The sequence below is a fragment of the Ovis canadensis genome, chromosome 4 (assembly GCF_042477335.2).
Source record: "Ovis canadensis isolate MfBH-ARS-UI-01 breed Bighorn chromosome 4, ARS-UI_OviCan_v2, whole genome shotgun sequence".
NCBI lineage: Eukaryota > Metazoa > Chordata > Mammalia > Artiodactyla > Bovidae > Ovis > Ovis canadensis.
The window spans coordinates 66,474,057-66,497,423 of NC_091248.1; the positions used below are offsets into that span (position 1 = coordinate 66,474,057).

At 37.6% G+C, this 23,367-nt stretch overlaps 1 protein-coding gene and 1 long non-coding RNA gene across 5 annotated transcripts in view; one reads left to right on the forward strand and one right to left on the reverse strand.

The window, feature by feature from the left end:
* MET (MET proto-oncogene, receptor tyrosine kinase) overlaps positions 1–23,367 on the reverse strand; it is a 117,117-nt gene that overhangs the window by 64,393 nt on the left and 29,357 nt on the right. For 3 of the 4 annotated variants that reach the window (XM_069587945.1, XM_069587942.1, XM_069587944.1), the window contains exon 2: positions 21,546–22,762. In XM_069587945.1, coding sequence (XP_069444046.1) covers positions 21,546–22,748 — 1,203 coding nt within the window. In that variant the 5' untranslated portion in view covers positions 22,749–22,762. Of the gene's footprint in view, positions 1–21,545; positions 22,797–23,367 lie in introns of all 4 variants that reach the window. The other variant, XM_069587943.1, reaches the window with a different exon arrangement.
* Positions 4,387–13,980, forward strand: LOC138439323 (uncharacterized). The gene is made up of 3 exons (XR_011256677.1): positions 4,387–4,440; positions 7,931–8,034; positions 11,729–13,980. It is a non-coding gene; the product is annotated as an uncharacterized lncRNA (long non-coding RNA).

Here is a 23,367-nt window from a genome sequence, read left to right on the forward strand (position 1 = left end):
CTGTAAAGCTGGAAATTTGGGTTCAATCCCTGGGTTGGGAAGGTCCTCTGGAGAAAAGAATGGCAACCTGCTCCAGTTTTCTTGCATGGGAAATCCCATGGACAGAGGAGCCCAGGGGTTTACAGTCCATGGAGACGCAAAGATTTGGACACAACTTGGTGACTAAACAACAACAATTGGAACCTGAATCTAAGGTGGTGATCTAAACTCTGTATTCCCTATACTGCATCGTGCTATTTATCTATTGGTTCTCACAGTATTTCTGAGGCAAACCCACACTCTAAGGATAGTCTAATAAGGACCTGGGAGGAACGAAAAATGAGAACAGGAGAGGGATGGTTCTACCCGAGCTAAGATTTGATGAATCCCATGAACTCAGGCAAATTGCTTGCTCTATCTCAGTCTGAGTTTTACTTTATTTATTTAACAAACATTTGTTCATAGTGTGTATAATGTGTCAGACATTGTTCTAAGCACTTTTGAAATATTCGTTCACTGAATCCTCTTAACAATCCTAGGAGCAAACTGAAGGACGGACCAGCTGTAGCAGGGCTAAGACCAAACTGAGGTCACTGTGCCCCAGGGTCTTCACTACTATCCTAGGCTACCTGTTCCTTATCTATAAAGGGAGCAGTGGAGAGAACTGATTTCAACTTTCTCTTCCAACTCTACCATGCTGTGGGTCTACGGGTAACTTTCCAAAGCTTCCCTGGGCCTGGAATCACCAACCTGCCACCGGCCCACTGCTGGAACAAACGATTACTCACGATGTTTAAGATGCCATGAGTGATCACTGTCCCCCAACCACCAGAGGCTGCTTCAAAACATACATAGATTCTGGATACATACATCCATTTAATAAGAAGTTTTGAAAAGCATTTAGCTTTTAAAGGTTTATCCTCTTCTAAAATAATTATGTGATGTTAATTCTGAGAAACAATGATAAACATTCTGTTTGGGTTTTTCTTTAAACTTGTTAAAGGCTTGTTTCTTTAACCTAGAACCACATATACTGTCATATGCATGTGTGCTGTCACTTCAGTTGTGTCCGACTCTTCGCAACCCTGTGGACTGCAGCCCACCAGATTCATCTGTCCATGCGATTCTCCAGGCAAGAACACTGCAGAGGTTGCTAAGCCCCTCTCTAGGGGATCTTCCCCACTCAGGGATCGAACCTGTGCCTCTTGTGGCTTCTGCATTGCAGGTGGATTCTTTACTGCTGAGCCACCAGGGAAGCCCACACACTGTCAGAGTTAAATAACAAGAATTGCTCAACAATCCGTAAGCCTTGAAGTAATACTTTAGTTTAGTCTTTCTTTACCTTTTCATGAGTACCTGACAAATATTTCTAACCTGGCTGAAACATATACTATTTTTTTAATAAAGAAAACTGAAGTGCTATATACTTCAATGTATTTGATTCAAAATGTTTCCCCTAATTAACATTATGATGCATGCAGTGAATATGCAATTACATTTAATTCAGTATAATTAAGTATGTGATATATTTAAAATAGTGATTCTTCTAATTGATCTATAGGACAAATTTAGCTCTTCTATAGATAATTTAAATCAGTCTTACAGAAAGATTTAAAAAAATGTTCTATCTTGTGAGATCTTTGCCAGTTCACTCATACCAGCTCTCTTCCCTCCTTAACTAAATTAACAGAGACAATTTAATATTAAGTTTATTCACAATAATGTTTTAGACAAATTTTATGGACATGTAATAATGTTTTTCAGGGGGATACATATTTCAAAATAGAAAGTTCTTCTTTGTCTAAGCCTTTTAACAGAGTTGGCTAAAACTCAACTGCTTTAATTTCAGGAACTCCACTTCGTTTGTTTCCCTAAATTTCATTCATGTGCTCTCTTAAATTTGCTGCGTTGGACTGGGAGGTGGTTGGAATTGAGAGCTGACCACAGGCAGAGGCACAGAGCTTTGAACTTACAGTGTTTGCTTATGCTTCCTTCACACATAGTTCAGCTTCTCTCAGTCTGTTAGACGTCTGAGACATCAACAAGCCGGGATTCTCTGAAAAATGCTGAAGAGTCAGCCCTCTGGCAGAGCAGGCCCTTCCTGTTGGGGTCTTTAATGCAATGCCAAACTATTAGAATCTGCCTGCAATGCAAGAGACCTGAGTTCAATTCCTGGGTCAGGAAGATCCTCTGGAGAAGGGAATGGCAACCCACTCCAGTATTCTTACCTGGAGAACTCCATGGACACAGAACCTGGTAGGCTACAGTCCATGGGGTTGCAAAGAACAGACACAACGGAGCAACTAACACTTTTACTTTCAGGCTATTAGGGTGCTGTGGTCAAACCCTAAGAATGTGACTTCATTGTTTTGTGCTAAGCAGGGGGATGCCTGATGTTGGGCTCAGTCACGATTTAAAAGAAAGAAGCTTCCTTAGTGGTTTTGCTGCCACGAACTTCTGATGAAGTGATCCTGCCTCATGACTTCAATAACCTTAAAATTCAGTTGGAGTTCTAGCAGAGGAGCAAATGAGTGAGCAGTTAAAGAAAGGTTGACCATCTCTAGGAAGGAATAAAGTGCAGCTTCGGACAGTCATGAACATAGTATAACCAGACATCTGGCCAGCCAGCTCAACTCTGGTGATTCATGAGGTAATGGAGCTGTCTCGTGGTGTTGACATAACTTTACACACCCAGGCGCATTCTCTGTTCTGAGGACCAGCCCCGTCTCTGCAACTGCCTTAAGGCCAAGTTTGAATGTACCATTGATGACATGGAAACTCATCATTTTTCTTTCCAAACTGATTCCCATTCCAGCTTCCTATTTCTATACGGCATCACAGTCACTCTCTCCCTAAGCCTGAGGTCTTAGTCATCTTTAACTCTTCCTCTTCCTTTATTGTTTATATCTACCTATCTACTCATATTTTTTTTCTACTGAATTAAAGGAAAGTTCATACTAAGACTCCTACAATCCGATTTCCTTGATTCCATAATCTCCTTCCTCAAGTCCACTTCTTAGTCATGCCCAGTGGCAATCACACAAGCCAAGTGGAGAAGAGCATGGGTTCAGGAATGACCCTGCCTTCATTGTCTGAGTGAACTAGGGGGGATACTTAGATCTTGAAACCTCAGTTCTTCACTTGAAAAACAGAAAAACACATACCTAATAGAATTGTTTCAAGGTTTAAATGAAATGACTCTAGTGTCAGCAGTATATTAAGTGGTCACTTCCTTCATTCACACAGTCATTCGAAAACATTTATTGAGGTCTGTGGCAGGGTGAATAGAGTTCCGCCAAAAGTCATATATCCACCTGGAACATCAAAATGTGACCTTATTTGGAAATAGGTTCTGTCCAGTTAATTAGTTAAGAATCTTGAGATGAAACACTCCTGGATTTAGTGTGAGTCCTAAGTCCAATGTCTGGTGTCTTCCCAAGAAAAGGAGAAGACACAAAGAGACACACAGGGAAGATGGCCATGTGAACACAAAGTCAGTGACTGGAGTTCTGCTGCTGCACCCTAAGGAATGGCCGGCAACCCCAGAACTGTAGGAGTTGTGCAAGGAAGAGTTTTCCCCTAGAACCTTTAGAGGGGGCATGACCATGACTTCTGGACTCCAGAACTCCATGAGAATAAATTTCTGTTGTTTTAAGCCACCAACTTTGTGGTCATTTGTTGTGGCAGTTCTAGGAAACTAATACAAAACCAAGCCATGATATTGTCCTGGATATTGGAGGATATAAAAGCAAACAAAGAAGGCCTAAGTCTATGCTCTTGTGCTTAAGAACATAAATAGTTGTCATTATCACTGTTGTTGTTGGTTGGTCTACTGAGTCTTCATCGTGCCTAGAAGAAGAAGTTCAAAATTCTAATTATTTAGGTTAAGAAGCTTGTAAAATGGAAACACTCATACCTATTTAGTAGAATTATCTATATATAGTAAGGTAAGACTTATTATCTATCCACTATTATTTTTCATTATTCTTAAAGCGGGGCTTGGCACCCGTTTTATGTAAAGGGTAAGGGAGCAAAAGCGGCTTTCCTAGTGGCTCAGACTAAAGAATCTGCCTGCAGTGCAAGAGACCAGGGTTCAATCCCTGGGTTAGGAAGATCCCCTGGAGATGAGAATGGCTAACCACTTCAGTATTCTTGCCTGGAGAATTCCATGGACAGAGGAGTCTGGTGGGCTATGGTCTATGGGGTCACAAAGAGTTAGACACGACTAACACTTTCTTTTTTCAGAGAGCAAAAATCTTGGCTTTTGAGTGCCATTGAGTCCCTGTAGCATATTCTAGTTTAGTCTATTTTTTTTAACCTTTTAAAAATGTAAAAACCTTTGTTAACTTGCTGGGTGCAAAAAAAACAGGTCACAGTTTGACAACCCTAGCAAATGTTTCCAAGGTCCAGCCTGTTCCCTCAATATCACTTGAAGGCAGTGTACACGAAGGGAAACAAGAGGTAGGCACATTTTTTTTGTACTTTACATTACAGCTAATTAATAATATAAGGTACAAAAATTACTGTTGATAGCTAAGTTCTGAAAACATTCGTATAGGTAGTAAATGCTGTAAGATTAGATAAGGATGAGATCAGAGTGGGCTTAAACAGCTCATGGCAGAGGCCAAAGTAGAGCCTGGCCGTGATAGAAGTTGAATTAGTGAAGAGGGAAGAGAGAAATACTTGGAGCAGAATATATTTTATGTGTATGTGTATATGGATTTATATATATATATATATGTGTGTGTGTACAAATGCATTTATAAATAAATGAAATAAGTATACATATTTATTTTCCTCTTGAGACACTGTCAGGATTCAAAAGATGATTCAAGTTTACAATGATAGGGGCTTTGGAATTTTGAATGTTAAAATGTTTGCTTCTTTATCATCATTTCCTAAGGTGATTCAGATCTGAAACAGATCAAATCCATGTGGTTTTGGTTAGTAGCCTTCATAGTGCCTTTCTATCACCTTCATGAGTGACAGAGTGATTCATAAAAAAAAGTTGTTCCAAGGGAGGCAGATTTTAATGCTTAGTGCACAGAGGTTTTCTGCTTTTATTAACAGAAAAAATTCAATGTATACTTACTCAGAGAAGTATAAGAGATATTCAAAGACAGAACAGCAGTTACCCTGCATTAACCAATAAAACAGAAGTAGTTCCTCCTGAAGAATAAAAGTGCCATGGTCTGTTTATGTGTCTAGCAGTGTCATGCTCAATAGAAACAGGCTGATGAGTGTCTTCGAGGAGGGCCAGGAGAGGTGAAAGATGGATGAAACCAGAGTCCTTCAATTATGCCCCCAAATGTTGTTTAAACCCAGAACTGTATTCTAGCCTGCTGTCTCTGTCATTACCTCTTATAACTCATTTCTATCTTATCACTGTGCAGTGAGGCTCTTCACTCCTCTTTTCCACTTGTTCCTGCCTAAAATCTGTGGGCCACTTTTCTCACTGGCCAAGGTCCTTGAGATCCTCACAAAACTCTCTTCTAATACGACTGCAGCTACATCAAGGCCAAACTCAAGAAAGTTTCTCTCTGCACCAAGCATGTACTTAAGTGCCTATGAAAGAGTGCCACTGTGGAGTCTAATCCTGTGGCCATTGTAAAGGAGGTACTGAAAAAGATTTTCATGTTCAAACTTCTTTTCCTTAGCCTGTACTTTCAACTTGAAATCACAGATTGGTGATCAGTGGTGAAAAATCTATGAAGTCCAAAAGCAAACTTCATGGAAGGATGCTTCTACTGGTACCACTGCTTGAGCAATAACCACCAGAAGGCTTTGCAATAAGGTCCCTCATAAAGACCATGTCACCCACACAAAGGAGATGCTCTGTTGATAGGCTTGAGAAAGCTTTAAGGAGCTCAGAGGTTACACGGTCTTTCTTTTATTTTTAAATGGCTTTAATTATGTTTTCCCAATTTTGGTTAAGTACAAAGTTCTGGAATTTCTGTCTATTCATCGTCCTTATCTTCATCTTTTCTTATTTTTCTCCTTTTGTTCTTTGATTCATCTTCATCTTAAACTGGTAGATGGAGGGTGTGTGCATGTGAATATGAGTGTGTGTGTATGTGTGTGTGTGTGAGTGTAAGGAAAGGGCATAGGTAATGGTGAATGGAACTTTCCAGAATTTCTTCAGTGCTCTTTAACTCTTGGAAAGTTCCCAGTTTTATCAATTAGTTTTCACGGATTTGGGGGAGAGAAAGAAAGCTGTTTTATCTACAGATAAGATTATTTTTGCTAATCAGCATTCCATTACATTATTTGAAATATGAGGTTTTGTCACAACTAATTATTATTTTGATAAATATATACTTTGTTCAAGCTGTTTTGGTAAGTACTGAAGGTATGGAGGTAAAAGCTATAGTCCATATCTTCAAGGGGCTATGAGGGACCAGCGAACATATTACTATGAAATATGATTCAAGATATACTAGAAATAAGCAAAGAGTGCTACTGGCGCATACAGGAAAGGCAACTTATCTGCAATGAGGGATTGGGGAAAAGTTAGAGGAGGTTTTCTAGGGAAGGAAATGCCTTAATAGAGTTGTAAAACACAGGGAGAAAATGTTAACCTGACAAAATGAGTGTCAAAGGGAAACTGAGGTAGGTGAAATAATATGAGTTAAGTCAGGGTTCTGAGAGAGACTGATGAATTCTGGAAACTACAAGTATGATAAGTTGACACATATCCAATAAGGGGTTAATAATGCAAAAAATGCATACAACTCAAAAGCAAAACAAAATATAACTTAAAAACAGGCAAAGAATCTGAATAGATATTAAAAAAAAAATATAAATGGCCAACAGGCACATGAAAAGTTGCTCAATACCATTAATCATCAGGGAAATGCAAATTAAAACCACAATGAGATATCACCTCATACACATCAGGATGGCGATTATTAAAAAGACAAGAGATAGCAAATACTTATTAGAATGTGAAGGAAAGGGGATTCTTGGACACCTTTGGTGGAAATATAAACTGCTATGGTAAACAGTATGAAGGTTCCTCAAGAAATTAAAAACAGAACTATCACATGAGCCCACTTTTGAGTATATATCCAAAGGAAACAAAACCATTATCTCTAAGAGATACTTGTGCTTCCATGTTCATTGCAGAACAAGTCACAAAAGCCAAGAAATGGAAACAACCTAAATGGCCATCAATGGATGAATAGAACAAGATGTGTGTGTGTATATACACACACACACACAAATGGAATATTATTCAATCCTAAAAAAAAGAAGGAATTCCTGTCATTTGTGACAATATGTATGAACCTGGAGGGTACTATGCTAAATGGAATAAATCAGACAAGGAAAAACAAGTATTTCATTGGATCATTTATATGTGGAATTTTATTTTTAAAAGTTGTATTCATAGAAACAGAGAATAGAAAAGTGGTTGCCAGAGCCTAGGGTGGTGGGGGAATAGAGAAAGTTTGGTAAAAGCATACAAACTTTCAGTGAAAAGATAAATAAGGTCTGGGATCTAATGCATAACATGGATGCAGTTGATAACACAGTAATGTAAAATTGAAATTTGCTAAAAGAGTAGAAAAAAGGAAAATGTAAGAATGAGAGAAAATAGAAAGTTAAGAGTAGGGCAGAGTGGCAGTGGTATGCTTGAGGCATCTTGTACCAACTTACAGAAACAATTGTGAATATTTCTTCTTAATTTTTATTCAGTGACTTGAAATTGGCTTGCTGCAGGTATTTACACAACCCAACTTGATAAAAGATCACAAATCAGGGACTTCTACTCCGCCTGTGGGTGTGTTAGTTGCTCAGTTGTGTCCAACTCTTTGAGACTCCATGGACTGTAGCCCACCAGGCTCCACTGTCCATGGAATTTTCCAGGCAAGAATACTGGAGTGGGTAGGCATTCCCTTCTCCAGAGGATCTTTCTGACCCAAGGATCGAACCTGGGTCTCTTGCACTGTAGGTGATTCTTTACTGCTGAGCCACCGGGAAAGCCTGGCCCAGAGTTAAACATTTGCCAGACCACCACTGAGTGTGAAGGAAGACCAGGAAATAGCCAGGATCAAGGTAAGAAACCCCTTGAATACCATACTGGAGAGTATGGACTTCACACTGAAACCATTGGGGAACCCTCAAATTACTTTTAAGGGATGCAGTTACATACATGGGTTGGCTTTCAAGAAAGATTACTTACTCCAGGAGCAGTCTGGGACCATTCAGACTACTTGGGGACGAAGATGGAGCCAGGGAGATCTAGTCTTATCTTATTGGTATTATTTTCAACAGATGAATAAAAACAAAACCTGTACAGAATGACAGTATACAATTTTCTGTTTCTGCTTGGGGTATACACAGAAGGAGAGAAGAAGTAAAGATTTTCAAAGTTCATATTTACTATGACCAGGTTTTCTTCTGGAGAAAGCGCAGAAGAAACAGACTTAATTAGCTCATGCTAATGAAGACGGTTTAGATAGGTGAAATAATTTCTTTGGAAATATTATTTCTTGATTAAATAGGTGTTGTTAGTTGCACTGAAACCAGCAGCTGCTTATGGTACTTAAGAAGGTCTTAAATAAGGTTAGTGCACTGAACGAGAATGTCAACATGGGTTAATGAGTGAGAGAGGCTGTGTAAACTATTACTTAATCCCAACTGAGAGTTTCCTGAGCCATCAGGGACTGAGCTGAGGTTGATAGACGAGAATAAGGTTAGAAGGAAACAGAACATTAAACAAACAATAGTTCAGTTAAACTTGTGATTCACCTGGAATTTAGAAAGCTGTGCTAGTAGCAAAAAAAGGTAACATGAAGCTATGTCAACATTGTTATTAAAATAATTGTCCAGTAACTCACTGGATCAGAGATTTTATTACATATTGGCAGAGAAAATAGAAAAATTGACTGTTTCTTAACCAGTTCTTGAATACCCAGTTTATAGAGTATTAAATAAGGCACCAGGAGCCCTAACAGCTGGCTTTAAGGGCCCAGAGAGTACAGGCAGAACTTTAATATCCAAAGCTCACACAAATACTAAATTAATATTTACTTATGAAAATTTAGGTGTTTACTTTTCAAATCTTTAATAATCCTTTTTTCATGAGTTCATCTTCATTCAGCTGGCTTGTTATTTTATCACTAGTGTGATAAGATACTCAATATCATAGCTCACACCATGGCTACCCTAGATCCTATAATTTGGAGTTGTTGTTTTTTTTTTAATATACAATTTTCTTTTGTTAGGTATGATAAAGTCCTGGTGTATATTTTCCCAGGATCTGTAACTCTCTCATAAAAGATGAACTTCAAATTTTCAACACTGAAGTAACTATGCTTTCCTGTGTAGAATCCACTAAAAACAAATGGACATAGGACAGGAGGCCTGCAGTCAATTACTGTAGCACTAAACCACATACCCAGGATCATAAAAAGCACTGTTTGCCTAAAAATCTGAAACTGCTATTTATGTTTTCATAACTGTTTGATTCTAAAAAAGTATCTAGATGATACCATAACTGTCAAAATTTACCATATCATTTTTAAAAGCAGGCACATATTTTAGTCCTTCCACTTTGTACATGTCAAAACCCTGAACTTTGACATTTCAATATTAATTTCAAGTAGTACTTACTATTGTTAAACCACCACTTAAATACTATTCATCATTCTGCAAACACTGACTAGTATCCCTATTAGTCGGTCAGTAACAGAATTGATCTTGTGCTTTGTCCATTTCTACTTGGAATTAATACTTTTCCTCTGACTCTTCTGAAATGAGAGTGAGTTTAGTTGAGAGTATAAAACACTGTGTATTTTTTCCCCACATCAGCTCTAAATAAATCCAACGTAACTGGTGTTTTTTTCAAATTAGAAATATTTCTCAATTATTCTTACTAATATATTTACTGATTCTTGTTTACCATGATGTTGGAGCCACAGATAAATTTATATTTGATGAATCATCAGGAATATTATATTATAAATTCTTCTTTATTAATTTAATTCAGTTCCTTTAGTACCAGGATCACCTAACTTGACCTCACATTCACCTCTGTTACTGCACTGTAGAATATTTCAGTGTCTTAGACCTTCTCAGATTAGTGAAAACATGAAGAAAAATAATTTCGCATCCCTAATCTTTTCTGAGGTTTTGTATAAACCATATTCACAAGGTACTCTTATAAACAATCTCTTACATTCAAAATTCTGGTCACTTTACTGGAAAATAAACAGTCCTCAGCCTGTAATTACAGCCTTCAGGAAGGGGCAAGCCAGTGACCTCTCTGACTTGTAGGTACAGGAATAAGCCCTAAAGAATAAATGCCTCCTATTCCCTCATCTTTTCCCTTGGCAAACTCTACTTCATTCAGGGCCAAACAAATGCGAACAAAATGAACAGTGCAAAAGTGAGAATTTCTCTCTACTCTTCATAGAAATTTTTTCACCTGCATTGCAAGTATTTGCGACTTGCAGAGATGACAAAAACAATGCTTCTTGTGATCCAGTCACAAAAATGTATTTGTTGATTTTATCAGGACTTTTATCCAAACACTGTAGCAAATCAGATGGTCTCTCTTTACTGTGCAAATATACATACATATTTTTTGGAAGACAAATTTTTTGTCAAAATTAACACTATTGTCTATGATCTGCAAAGCACATCCTTAGGTACAAAAAAGCATGACAAAGTGCCTAAAGCAAACTTATTTAGATATTTGCAGAATTAAATATATACAGATAAACATGACTATCATGAAAGAAAAAGGCAATATGTGTCTGCAGCCAGAGATGCATTAGCACTACAGCACACGCCCATGTACATGCTCATGTACACTCAGCAGGTGCCCACGACATCTCATGAGTCCTTGGGAACACTTGTCTCTCTCTTGGCCCTCAAGGCCACATTATTCTCATGAGAAGGAAATGGTGTAAAATGGATGTAGTTGTGTAGAGGACGGTCCACAGATGCAGAAAGACAATGAGGCTCAGCATCACATTCCTTTCAATTCCATCAACTTTACAACTTTGACAGGCTCAAAAGAGCTTATTTTGTGTATTTTCATAATTATATGACTCTTTTTTTTGTCATAGGGCTTACTGGTAACAAGACAATCCCATCTGTCCCTAAGAAACATGGGTTTTTCTGATGAGTAGGGTCCTAAGTGTTGGCCACAGAAGAAAGAAGAGGGGGAGAAGAAAGAAACAGCTTTGACAGATATAAGACATTTCTGTTTTCAAAGAAGAAGTGATAGGCTAAGAGAGGCAGTGAAAATGAATGCTATCTAAATTATGTCCTTAGCTTCTAGAAATCCATACATTATCTTCTTCATAATAAGAATTATTAATACTTGGCAAAAAGTGACAATTTCTTAGAAACCAAACAAAAGACAAAGTTTGGAAACACTGACAACTTTTTTTAAAAAAGAGAAAGTGTTTAAAACGTTAAATTCTCCAGCACAGTTTTACTTCTTGTGATAGATTTTTCTACGTTTAAAGTAATAAGCACTTACCGTCAGAACCCATTTTAAAAAGCCACAGCATGTAGTTAAGACCATAAACTTATGGTATAGGTAATGGCTATCAGTTTGTTAAAAACTGGCTATGTACTTGACCATGCAATAAAGACATAATTGCTTTTTCTAAAATTTTGAGCTTGATGTAAGTTAACTTTTAGGTTCATGAAAAAGTTAACTTTCGCCTCTTCCAGGTGGCCTTTTGTGACTGTACTACCCAATTTAGATCTTCCTCTTTATTTTCATTCACAGATGCTTGTTTCCCTTACCCTGTATTTCATAAATCATCATGATGTATTTGTTTGCTGGTATAACATGGAAGAACTGTACAAAAAAGATCTTCACAATCCAGATAGTCATGATGATGTGATCACTAATCTAGAACCAGACATCTTGGAATGTGAAGTCAAGTGGGCCTTAGAAAGCATCACTACAAACAAAGCTAGTGGAGGTGATGGAATTCCAATTGAGCTGATTCAAATCCTGAAAGATGATGCTATGAAAGTGCTGCACTCAACATGCCAGCAAATTTAGAAAACTCAGCAGTGGCCACAGGACTGGAAAAGGTCAGTTTTCATGCCAATCCCAAAGAAAGGCAATGCCAAAGAATGCTCAAACTACCGCACAGTTGCACTCATCTCACATGCTAGTAAAGTAATGCTCAAAATTCTCCAAGCCAGGCTTCAGCAATATGTGAACCGTGAACTCCCTGATGTTCAAGCTGGTTTTAGAAAAGGCAGAGGAACCAGAGATCAAATTGCCAACATCCGCTGGATCATGGAAAAAGCAAGAGAGTTCCAGAAAAACATCTATTTCTGCTTTCTTGACTATGCCAAAGCCTTTGACTGTGTGGATCACAATAAACTGTGGAAAATTCTGAAAGAGATGGGAATACCAGACCGCCTGACCTGCCTCTTGAGAAATCTGTATGCAGGTCAGGAAGCAACAGTTAGAAATGGACATGGAACAACAGACTGGTTCCAAATAGGAAAAGGAGTACGTCAAGGCTGTATACTGTCACCCTGCTTATTTAACTTCTATGCAGAGTACATCATGAGAAACACTGGACTGGAAGAAACACAAGCTGGGATCAAGATTGCCAGGAGAAATATCGATAACCTCAGATATGCGGATGACACCACCCTTATGGCAGAAAGTGAAGAGGAGCTAAAAAGCCTCTTGATGAAAGTGAAAGAGGAGAGCGAAAAAGTTGGCCTAAAGCTCAACATTCAGAAAACGAAGATCATGGCATCCGGTCCCATCACTTCATGGCAAATAGATGGGGAAACAGTGGAAACAGTGTCAGACTTTATTTTTTTGGGCTCCAGAATCACTGCAGATGGTGACTGCAGCCATGAAATTAAAAGATGCTTATTCCTTGGAAGAAAAGTTATGACCAACCTAGATAGCATATTCAAAAGCAGAGACATTACTTTGCCAACTAAGGTCCGTCTAGTCAAGGCTATGGTTTTTCCTGTGGTCATGTATGGATGTGAGAGTTGGACTGCGAAGAAGGCTGAGTGCCAAAGAATTGATGCTTTTGAACTGTGGTACTGGAGAAGACTCTTGAGAGTCTCTTGGACTGCAAGGAGATCCAACCAGTCCATTCTGAAAGAGATCAGCCCTGGGATTTCTTTGGAAGGAATGATGCTAAAGCTGAATCTCCAGTACTTTGGCCACCTCATGAGAAGAGTTGACTCATTGGAAAAGACTCTGATGCTGGGAGGGATTGGGGGTAGGAAGAGAAGGGGACGACCAAGGATTAGATGGCTGGATGGCATCACGGACTCGATGGACGTGAGTCTGAGTGAACTCGGGGAGATGGTGATGAACAGGGAGGCCTGGCGTGCTGCGATTCATGGGGTCTCGAAGAGTCGGACATGACTGAGCGACTGAACTGAACTGATGACTGTTTATTGTCATCTCCTCTCCCAGCAGGTTTGCTTCATAAAGGCAAGAACCAGGCCTCTATCACTCATTATTTTAAGACCAGTAGGGTTAGACAGTCAGAGAAGGGAATCGCAACCCACTTCAGTACTGTTGCCTGGAAAATCCCATGGACAAAGGAGCCTGGTAGGCTGTAGTCCATGGGGTCGCTAAGAGTCGGGCACGACTGAGCGACTTCACTTTGACTTTTCACTTTAATCCATTGGAGCAGGAAATGGCAACCCACTCCAGTGTTCTTGCCTGGAGAATTCCAGGGACGGCGGAGCCTGGTGCGCTGCCGTCTATGGGGTTGCAGAGTTGGACACAACTGGAGTGACTTAGCAGTAGCAGCAGCAGGGTTAGACAGTCAGTAAATTTCTGTTGAATTTTTTAATTGAATCTTAGTTGTATGAATAAGTCCTTTCCTCTGTCTCTTGATGAAAACAAAGATTACAAGCTTTTGGCAGTTTTATGCATTAAATGAAATGGTTAGGCTTCTACTACTTGGTTTAAACTAATAAAATGAACGAACAAGCATGTAATGTAATTAGCTTAAAATAAATGGAAAATGTTGCACATTTTATTGCCAAGATAATTTTTAGAGATATTCATTTTTACTATTGACTGCCACTGCATTAGTGCTTTTAATCTGCTTAGTGCTTTAGCACTTAAATACTATTGATTCACTCAGAGCTAACATACCAATTTAATCTTTGTATTTTTCCCTTTTCCTTGGGTAGCATTTTACCTATAGTTTAGTTTGTAGACTAGTTGCTAGAGGCAAGTGTTAAATGGATTTTAAATTTAAAATGTCATCAGAAAATTTAGTATCATACAGATTTACATTTTCTGGTACATGATTCAAATTCTAGCAAATCATGAGAAAGCCATATATTTTGAGATGAAAACTCAGCAACTTTAAATTTTGTAGTATCAGTTCTAGAAGAGAATGCTTTACAAATCAAAACTGACCTCAATTCATACCTTTACCTACAGCATCGTTTGAAATATCACCATTTTAATGTTCTTTGATTGATGAACATTTTGGTGATTTATTCAAATCAAACAACTTAAGTCAGACTTTAGTCTTAATTATTTTTTTGTCTTATAGTTAGATACTGTTCATAAAACACCTCCATTACTGAACATCAAGAATAGTTAAAACAAGCCTTATTCTATATTAGCATGCATTTATAATATATTTTTCTGTTCTCTTGTTGAGAAACAAGAGAGTATCAGATATTTTTGCAGTATACACACTTCATCTGCCCTACCTTAGCCTAGGTCTAGGGTGAAGTGCAGGAAGCCTCTTTTCCAAGGCTTTTACTTAGCAAGTTATTCATATGCAAATGAACCATTTTAGTTAGAGAACAAATATATAATGAGCAGACTGGAATGTATCCAGGATCCTAGAATCATTTAGCACATTCACTATTATATTTTTTAAAAAATAAAAGGAGTTTTAATGATATCAAGAGTAGCTGAGCACTTGGTTTCATTTCCCTGATAAATGAGCCCTTTACAGCCCCCTCTGGACATTGGAGATGTGACTTACAGCACATATCTGGGCACTGAGTCATCCTGAACTCTGGGTGCCCACTGACTCAGTATCTGTGCCAATCTATGAATAAGCAACGGCAGAAATTCCTGGTGGGTCTTCTATCCAATTTCTGACAGCTCCTCATTTTTCTTATTAGAGGAGATAATAATGCAGGATGGAATGCCATCAATAAGATAGAAGTCTGAAGGAAGAATGTAACATTCAAAATTTGATAACATTACTTGGAATAAAAAATCTATGATTACTCAAGGAGGTAATAAGAATGTGAAGTCTCACATGCTTTCAGAAGTCTCTAATCATGTGGTGGTATGGCAATAATGTATGTACCAGAGCTGTAGCTTCAGAATTTTATTATCACTTCAACTTTTCAAAAACCATAGGATTTATTTTTTTGCCCAAACTCCTTATTGTTTGCTCAATTAATTTAACGAAGCGAATCTCCATGTAGAAATCAACTACTTAAATAAAAGATCACACAACTTGCTTCAAAGGACATTGAGAAAAATGAAGAATTAATTTATAACGCATGTCGCACAGTTAACGCATAAATACCCGTGTACAGGTGGGAAACATTATGAATCACATTCTGAATTGATATAATTCACAGGTTAAACCTATTTATAGTTTTGGTGATCATCTCAGCGTTAACTGTGTTTCTTTGTTTAACTTATTTCAAACGTCATGTCTTTGTTTTTTCATTCTTTCCTAGGGTGTACCTGTGAATAAACTACAAAATGGTTTAAAGAAGGGTTATCAGGAGGATGAGAAAAAAAGCAAACATCTTTAACGGCTCACTCTGTAACATGTTTTCTGATACCCCAATGGTGTGCCCTGTGATCTCAGACAGCGTTACAAAATTCTGGAAAGAAAATAATTTTAAATTCCTCTTAATAAAATAATACAATGTAGTACATTTTATGAGACAGACAACATGGAAAATTCAACTAAGTTAGGGAGCAGCAACTCCCTGAGCCTGGGAGACAATAGAGAAGAGTTTACAGAAGGAAAGGAATCGAGTGTAAAATTAATGAATTACTACTTTGATTTTTTTTTTAAGTAGATTGAATCCTTAGATGTGAAGGATTTTCTTTTTTGCAAGATTTTGCTTTGGTAATCTATTACGTTTGGCATATGGCCAACATGTTTAGTGTGTTTAGAATGAAGAATCCTCAATAGCATTTTTCATATAGGATAATATTCTCCCATTTTGAAGCACAGGAAGTAAAAAAACCCTGAAATCTGACTTCACATTTTTCATCCCTAATACGAAATGTGTTCTCTTGAGAGTGCTAGACTGTTTAAATAAGCATGCCAAACCAGTATAATTATATGGATGTTACTTGTAACACTGACTCCACATTTCCAGTTCAAATGGTGTGGTATGGGAGATTATAGATATACGGCCTATAAAGAGTTATAAATCTTTGTTTATTTTATTAAATATTATGAGACATGCCCTGAGGATGACAGATCAATAATGGTCCCTGTGGTTTCCTGATGGAAGGCTGCAATTATTTTCTTCCATTACAACTTAAATGTAACCCAATTTTACTCATCTATCATCTTTATAATAGTAATAAAGAAACATCACTGTATGTTTATTTTTATGCCTATTTCTATTACCCCTTGTTTGCATCTTGTTTTGATTTTGTTTTCACTCAAAACTGTTCTAATCATTTTGCTTTCTTCCTTTGATGGCTCTGAGTGGTGACCCTTTAACTTTGGCACTCTGAAACGGAGATGGAAAATTACTACTTTAAGTTTCCTTTATTTTGGGAAGCAGTTGGCTACTCTTTGAGTATAAATGATGTTTAAAAACAAGGAAGCTTGGTACAAAAAACCTTGAGGTTGACTTTTTCTAAAACTTCATTATCTGCAAATTCTTCAATATATAACTTAAGCATAACATAAGCATTGTATTTTATAGTGCCATAGGTAGTTAGAATTAAAGTCAGGGAAAGGAGCACCTTATACCTTCTAGATTGACTATAGAGCACAATTCTGATTCAGTTGTCCTTCTCGTCACCCTCCAAACCACCACCACTCTCATATCTCCTTTTTGTCTTTTGAAACTATTAAGTATTCAGGAGGACTTATACAAATTAAACATTATGGAGGTGGTCACTCTTAACAGTCAGTCAGGGAAGTAAAAGACCCCTGCGAGCAATAGAACCAGAATGTGCCTCTTCCAGAAAACAATCCAGTAATTTGAATTTGACTTTCTTTACACAAATACCCCTTACAATGAGAGCTATTATTTATTAGGTACCAAGGACAAAGTTAGAGCCTCTTATAAACATTGTTGCACTTGTCCACACCATAGTCCTGCATGGAGGAAAATGGGTTCATTGGATTTAAATAATGCTCTCAGGACAGACTGGAGAAGGCAATGGTAATCCACTCTAGTACTCTTGCCTGGAAAATCCCATGGATGGAGGAGCCTGGTGGGCTGCAGTCCATGGGGTCGCTGAGGGTCGGACACGACTGAGCAACTTCACTTTCACTTTTCACTTTCCATTGGAGAAGGAAATGGCAACTCACTCCAGTGTTCTTGCACGTGGGCTGCTGTCTATGGGGTCACACAGAGTTGGACACAACTGAAGCAACTTAGCAGCAGCAGCAGCTCAGGACAGGCAGATAGAAAATCATGGGGCACGAGACTGTGCTCCCTCCCAACTAGCTAAATTTATGATTATCTTATGTGCCAGGTACTTTATATTTATTATCCCATGTTTTTACAGAAAGCGTAAGAAGTAGGTATTGCTATCTGCATGTTACAAATGAGGAGACTGAGGCTATAAGAATTAGGTAATGTGGAAGAAGTTACACTGGTGGTACATAGGAGACCAGGGCTTCCAACCAGGTGACTCTGACACCAAATTGCATGCTTTTCCCCTTTAAGTGATCAATCACTGGTCATTAAGATGACCAAGATATTGGTTAAAATATTTGCTACAAGTCTATTTATGTTCTTTCAAATACTTATATGTAAAATAAAACTTTGATATTGGGATTGCAAGAGAAAGTATAATGTCATAACTATTTTTTAGATAGGTGAGAGATATTTCAAAGACCTTTTTTTCATTTCAACTTTGATTAAAAATCTTTCAAAACGCATAATTCCAATTCTGTTAGTAAGTATACTGTAATTTGAGGACAAAAAATTCCTTTATTCAATATTGATTATTTGGAAGAAATTAGGCCAATGTATACTGATTCTAGTTTTTTTCCTGGAATAACTGTCATGTTACTAAATCTCTTATATGACACTGTTGGATATCCAACAAATGTGCTTAAAGTGAATTTTTAATACTTTATCACAAAATAGAACATGAAGGTTTTTTTAATGCCCAAATTTGGGGATTTTCCAAGTCTCCAGATTATGTGGCATTTTCTGTTATTTTATGTTGAATAACAATGTACTGTTTAGGGAACACACATTAACCTAAAACAACTTCAATCAATACTAATTTAGAATGCTTACAGAGGTTGAATGATGAATGCGTAAAAAGGGCAGTGAAGACTTTTAAGACCAAAGATTTAATTATTTGTGGATGTAGAATCTCATATTTCTAAAAGGTAGAAATCACTGTGAACAAACCCTTTAGCAGTCACTTTCAAAAGCAACAAAGAAAATGGTTACACTATAAAGATAAAGAACAACTAATAGTCAACACTAATAGTACATGAATGGATATCTGTGGCGTGGGATAAGTTTCCAGAAACAGCATCATATGGGGAATCAATGAGTTTTGAAGTATAAATAACTAAGAGGAGAAGATGACCTGCTCTGGAAACTATCAGATAACTCGAAAGAGGGTTTTAGTGATGTCATTAATATGAGAAGATATATATGAAAGTTTGCACATATACTTTTATAAAATATGAGAGTGGAAAAAGCAACATCATACATGATCTAAAATAAGCAAGTCAGGTCTGATGCTACTGCTGGACCCTTAAAATCTAAAAGACCCTTTCCTGGTGCTCTGTCTGATCCTGTGATAGAGATACATTTTGTACAGGGCGGACGCTCAAGGAGGGCCAGAAAACCCCTGCTGCTGCAAACATGCTCCTGAAGCCTCTATGGAAAGTTAGCACTGCAGCTTTCTTTGTCCACAGAGCACACAATGGTTCCTCTATAAAGATCTGATTGATTAGACATGTTAATAACAAAACTATAATATATGTATCTATTTACTAAATGTTATGCCAAAATAAAAACTCAGTTCCAGGAAATTGTTGGGTCACCTGATATCTCTGCCAAGTAAATTTGCCAAGACAAAATGGAGTAGTTGTGTTGCTTAGAGTCTTTCCAAACTAATTTGATCCTGTAGATCATTTGGTTTTGTGTGAGTAATGGCTCTAGGTGCCTTTATTTTAAGATGAAGCTGGGAAATGTCTGTATCCTGGTTATTGGAACAACCTGAGGTCTTTCTGTGGCGGGTATATGAAAACTGAGAATGTGGGTAGTTTCACTCTTGGAAGAATTCTGACCTTCAGTAACCAGAAAAGATAAACAAGCAAATAAATGAAGAGATTTGAAGGTATTTGTCTTTATGGAATTTGGCTAGTATTAAAGTTGGCTTCCCTTGTAAGAAGACTATGTTGGCAAGTTTCATCTTGTTTCCCACAAGAATTTTTGCGATGGGAGTGATAATAGTTTCAGGTGTGGTTGGTGCATTTTGGGCATTTTTCCTGGGTGATAAAACTGACCTGAATTTCATTGGGTAATCCTGCCTTTTTGTTCCTCTTGGAACACTAAAAATGTCAAAGGGGTAGGATAAAGTTCAGCTGTGTTTTGAGAATTTCTAGAATTGATAAATACTTTTATATCTGGGGTTTGAAATGTACAAAATAAAGCAAAGAGATAAGATATCAATATATCCTTGTAAGGTAAAGTCTCTTTAGTTTTCAACAAATTCACACAACAAGATTTAAATAACGAAGTCATGTACTTTAGAGGCCCTGCAGGAATTTCCAATTGACTCATTTCTAAACTTGTGTTTCTGAAGCAATTTATTGGATGCAGGAAAAGTGTTTTCTCTGAAATGCTATTAATATTACACTTTTGTTTCCTAATTCCCAGGTTTCTGAAAGTTTTTTTGTTTCCTTTCATTCTTTTGCATTTTCTAGTAAGGAAAAGGGGTAGCCTCATGAGCAATCCCATTGCTTCTCACAGATTTTGCAACACATATTAAAATGTATTCAGGGAGAAATAAGTCTTAGTTGGAATTTATATGTATGTATATTATGTATATTCATAGACTTTGGAGAGGGAAGGAAGTAAGTTATGGCTTTAGTTCACTGAAAGATGGATTCATTTTCTCTGAAGCATTTTTCTAACTTTATAAATAAACTACATAGATTTTCCATCTGGAGAAGTATCCTAGACATTTCAGCAAAAGTAAAACAAACGTTTCTGAATTCATATGTCCTTGGTACCCATCTGCAAATTATATACTTTCTTTTATCAAGGACATGTGTAATGTTCTTCCTGCTTGCAATTATAACCTTTACCACTTAGACTGAAAATTGTTAGAGTAAGGGAGATGTACATTTTCAAAGTCAGGAGTCTTTAGAAAAGCTATACCATTTGTTCAGCCAGTTATGATCACTAGTGGTCCTTACATTAGGAGGCAATAGCAATTCTGTAATGCTCAAATCTGGGTCCCCACCAAGAAAGCGCAAGGCCACAGTGGACTCCCAATTTGGTGTTCTTCCTCTCAATTTGATGCTAGCGCTAAATGATCTGATGACCAGCAGGAAAAATCCTCTGGGTGTAGCTGGTAGCCTTTACTATATTTAAATCAAAGCAACAAAGAATTTCCCTAACAGTTCCTGTGAAAATACCATTTCATGTTACATAAACATTCATCAATCAAAATATTTATATCTATAGACATCAAATGTCAACCAGGTGAAAAGCACCAAATCAGAACTTGGTAGATACATGCCGATTCAAGTAGGACTTCATGCATTGAAGCCAAGATCCAAAGGAGGAATCTGAGAGCGAAAATTTCCTCTATAGTTTTCTAATTAATAATGTTTAATATATCAACATTCTAGAAGAGTTTTTTGGTTGTTTTTAGTTGTTTCTTTAAGTAGAGCCAAGAATATAGATAATTCATACATCAGTGAGCGAATGGGACCTCATTAAAAAAAAAAAAGCCTTTAACACCTACAATTAAGCATCTTGTTCTAAATGTTGTAAAGGCTGCATGGCATTTCAATAATTGTGCTTTACAGAACTGCTGTTGTGCTAACTTTATGTACATCTGACCAGAACTACTAAAGCTTACGTGAGAAGTGAAGTTAATAATCAGAAAAATGTTGGCAAACATGCAAACCCAAATTGTAAAAATATTTTATATTTTCTTTAAGCTATCACATTAACTTCTTCTCAAGTTATGATTCTATCTTTAAACGAAGATTCAATTTCTAAATTTTCTTGGAAAGAATTTCCAAACATTTGGATAAATACAATTTACCAAGCACCAAAAAGCCCTTGATATTCTCTTTTAGGCTGGTACCTATTCTGACATGTACCGCATAATTTGCAAGTAGGGAAGCTGTGTGACTTACCCTATTGAAGCAGTGTTCATGGTTGGGGCCATAAAAGTGCTGGAGACATCTCACATTGTTTTTGTTGACGATCTTGTTGAAGAACTCATTGACATATTTGACAGGGAATGCACAGACAGCAGAGCGATTCATTGGTTCTGAGGAATCTGGCTTGCTTTGTGCAAACACCCCGTACAAAATGTCATCATTCAGGTTGGCACCTATTTGCCTAGCAAGCTGAGCCCCAGGCTTACTGACATATGCAGCTTGGAGAATATTAAACACTTCCTGCTTTGTGGATCTCTTTCTTCTCTTTTCTGTCAGAATACACTCCAGAGGCATTTCCATGTATGAATGCAATCCAGAGTCTGCGGAACAGAACCTGATTATCCTTGTGTGAAAAGTCTGAGCATCTAGAGTTTCCCGTTGGACAGTCAAAAAGTAAATAAAATGGTTGCTTTCAAAGGCGTGGACATACTTAATGGGGTAGGAATCTTGAAGCTCAGGTAGAACATCAATATAGGATTGGTCTGTCAAAAACTTAAAACCATCTTGCGTTTCCTTTAGCCTTCTCACCGATATCGAGTGCAATGAATGATCTGGAAAGTAAGAAGAATTTATGGTATTGCCCACGAAGAAGTTGATGAATCGCTCCTTCTCAGACAGTAGGACTTTGGTTCCCAGGGCACTCACCACACAGTCAGGACACTGGTTGGTCTCTTCGTCTTCCTGAGGAGAATACATGCAGTGGACTTCCGACTCTATGTCTGCAGTATTGTTGGGTGGCAGGACGTGTCGCTGGCAGGTCCCTCTGTGGACACTGCCACAGCTAATGAGTTGATCATCATAGTACGTGTCAACAAGCAGAGCCATGTTGATGTTATCTTTCCAAACACCACCTGATAAATTGGCTTTGTGGCTGCAGTCCTGACATGGGAAACAATCTGGGTGTTCCAGCACAGGCCCAGTCTTGTACTCAGCAACCTTCTGAAGGTCTTTGTCATTTAAAACGTAAATGTAGTTAATGGCACCGAGGTAAATGTGATGTTTGTGCAAAACAACATTCCGGATGGATGTTTCTGCAGTGAAGTTAGGAAGCTGATATTGCATGTTCACATTCATCCTGGACTTTACTAGTGCCTCTTTACACTCCCCATTGCTCTTCTGCACGAAGGTAAACAGAAGCACAAGAATGCCAGGTGCGAGCACAGCAGGGGCCTTCATGGTGAGAATTTTATCTGCCAAAAGACGTTCAAGGCGAGAGCAGTTTAGCTGTCATTAGAAACAAAGAAGAAGAATCTGAGAGAACTATACCAGTTAGACTATTAGAAACAAATCTTCCTAACTGGAATTTTTACATTGAGTGAAAACAAAAAACTCTAGTTGGCTTCACATAAAGATGCATTGTGCAGTTAGACATGACTTTACATAGTTTTAATTTTAGAACTCAAGCCACAAACAAGTAATTTTAGAGAACCATTATAAGATGCAAACAATGTTCTGTATTAAGAATGATACAACAATTAAGTTAGACTCATTCAGCAGTGAAGTCAGAAAAATAGCACATTTCTTTCTTAACTCCTTGCTGGTTGTTTCATGTGGTTTAATATCTGTGGTTAATGACTAGGGTGATATTTAAACTTTCTCAGTTAGTCAAGTAAAGGAACTGTGGTTCAGATTCATTTACTCTACAAATCACAGCAGGCATTGTTTCCTTGGGAGCATGTAGAATTACTAAGCTAAATTTAGCTTCCTTTTGGAAGAAAACAATCATAAATTCTAGAAGCAGTATGATCACATGCTGTTTATAGGATTTTGTGTGCAGAGAAAAGGTATGGTTATA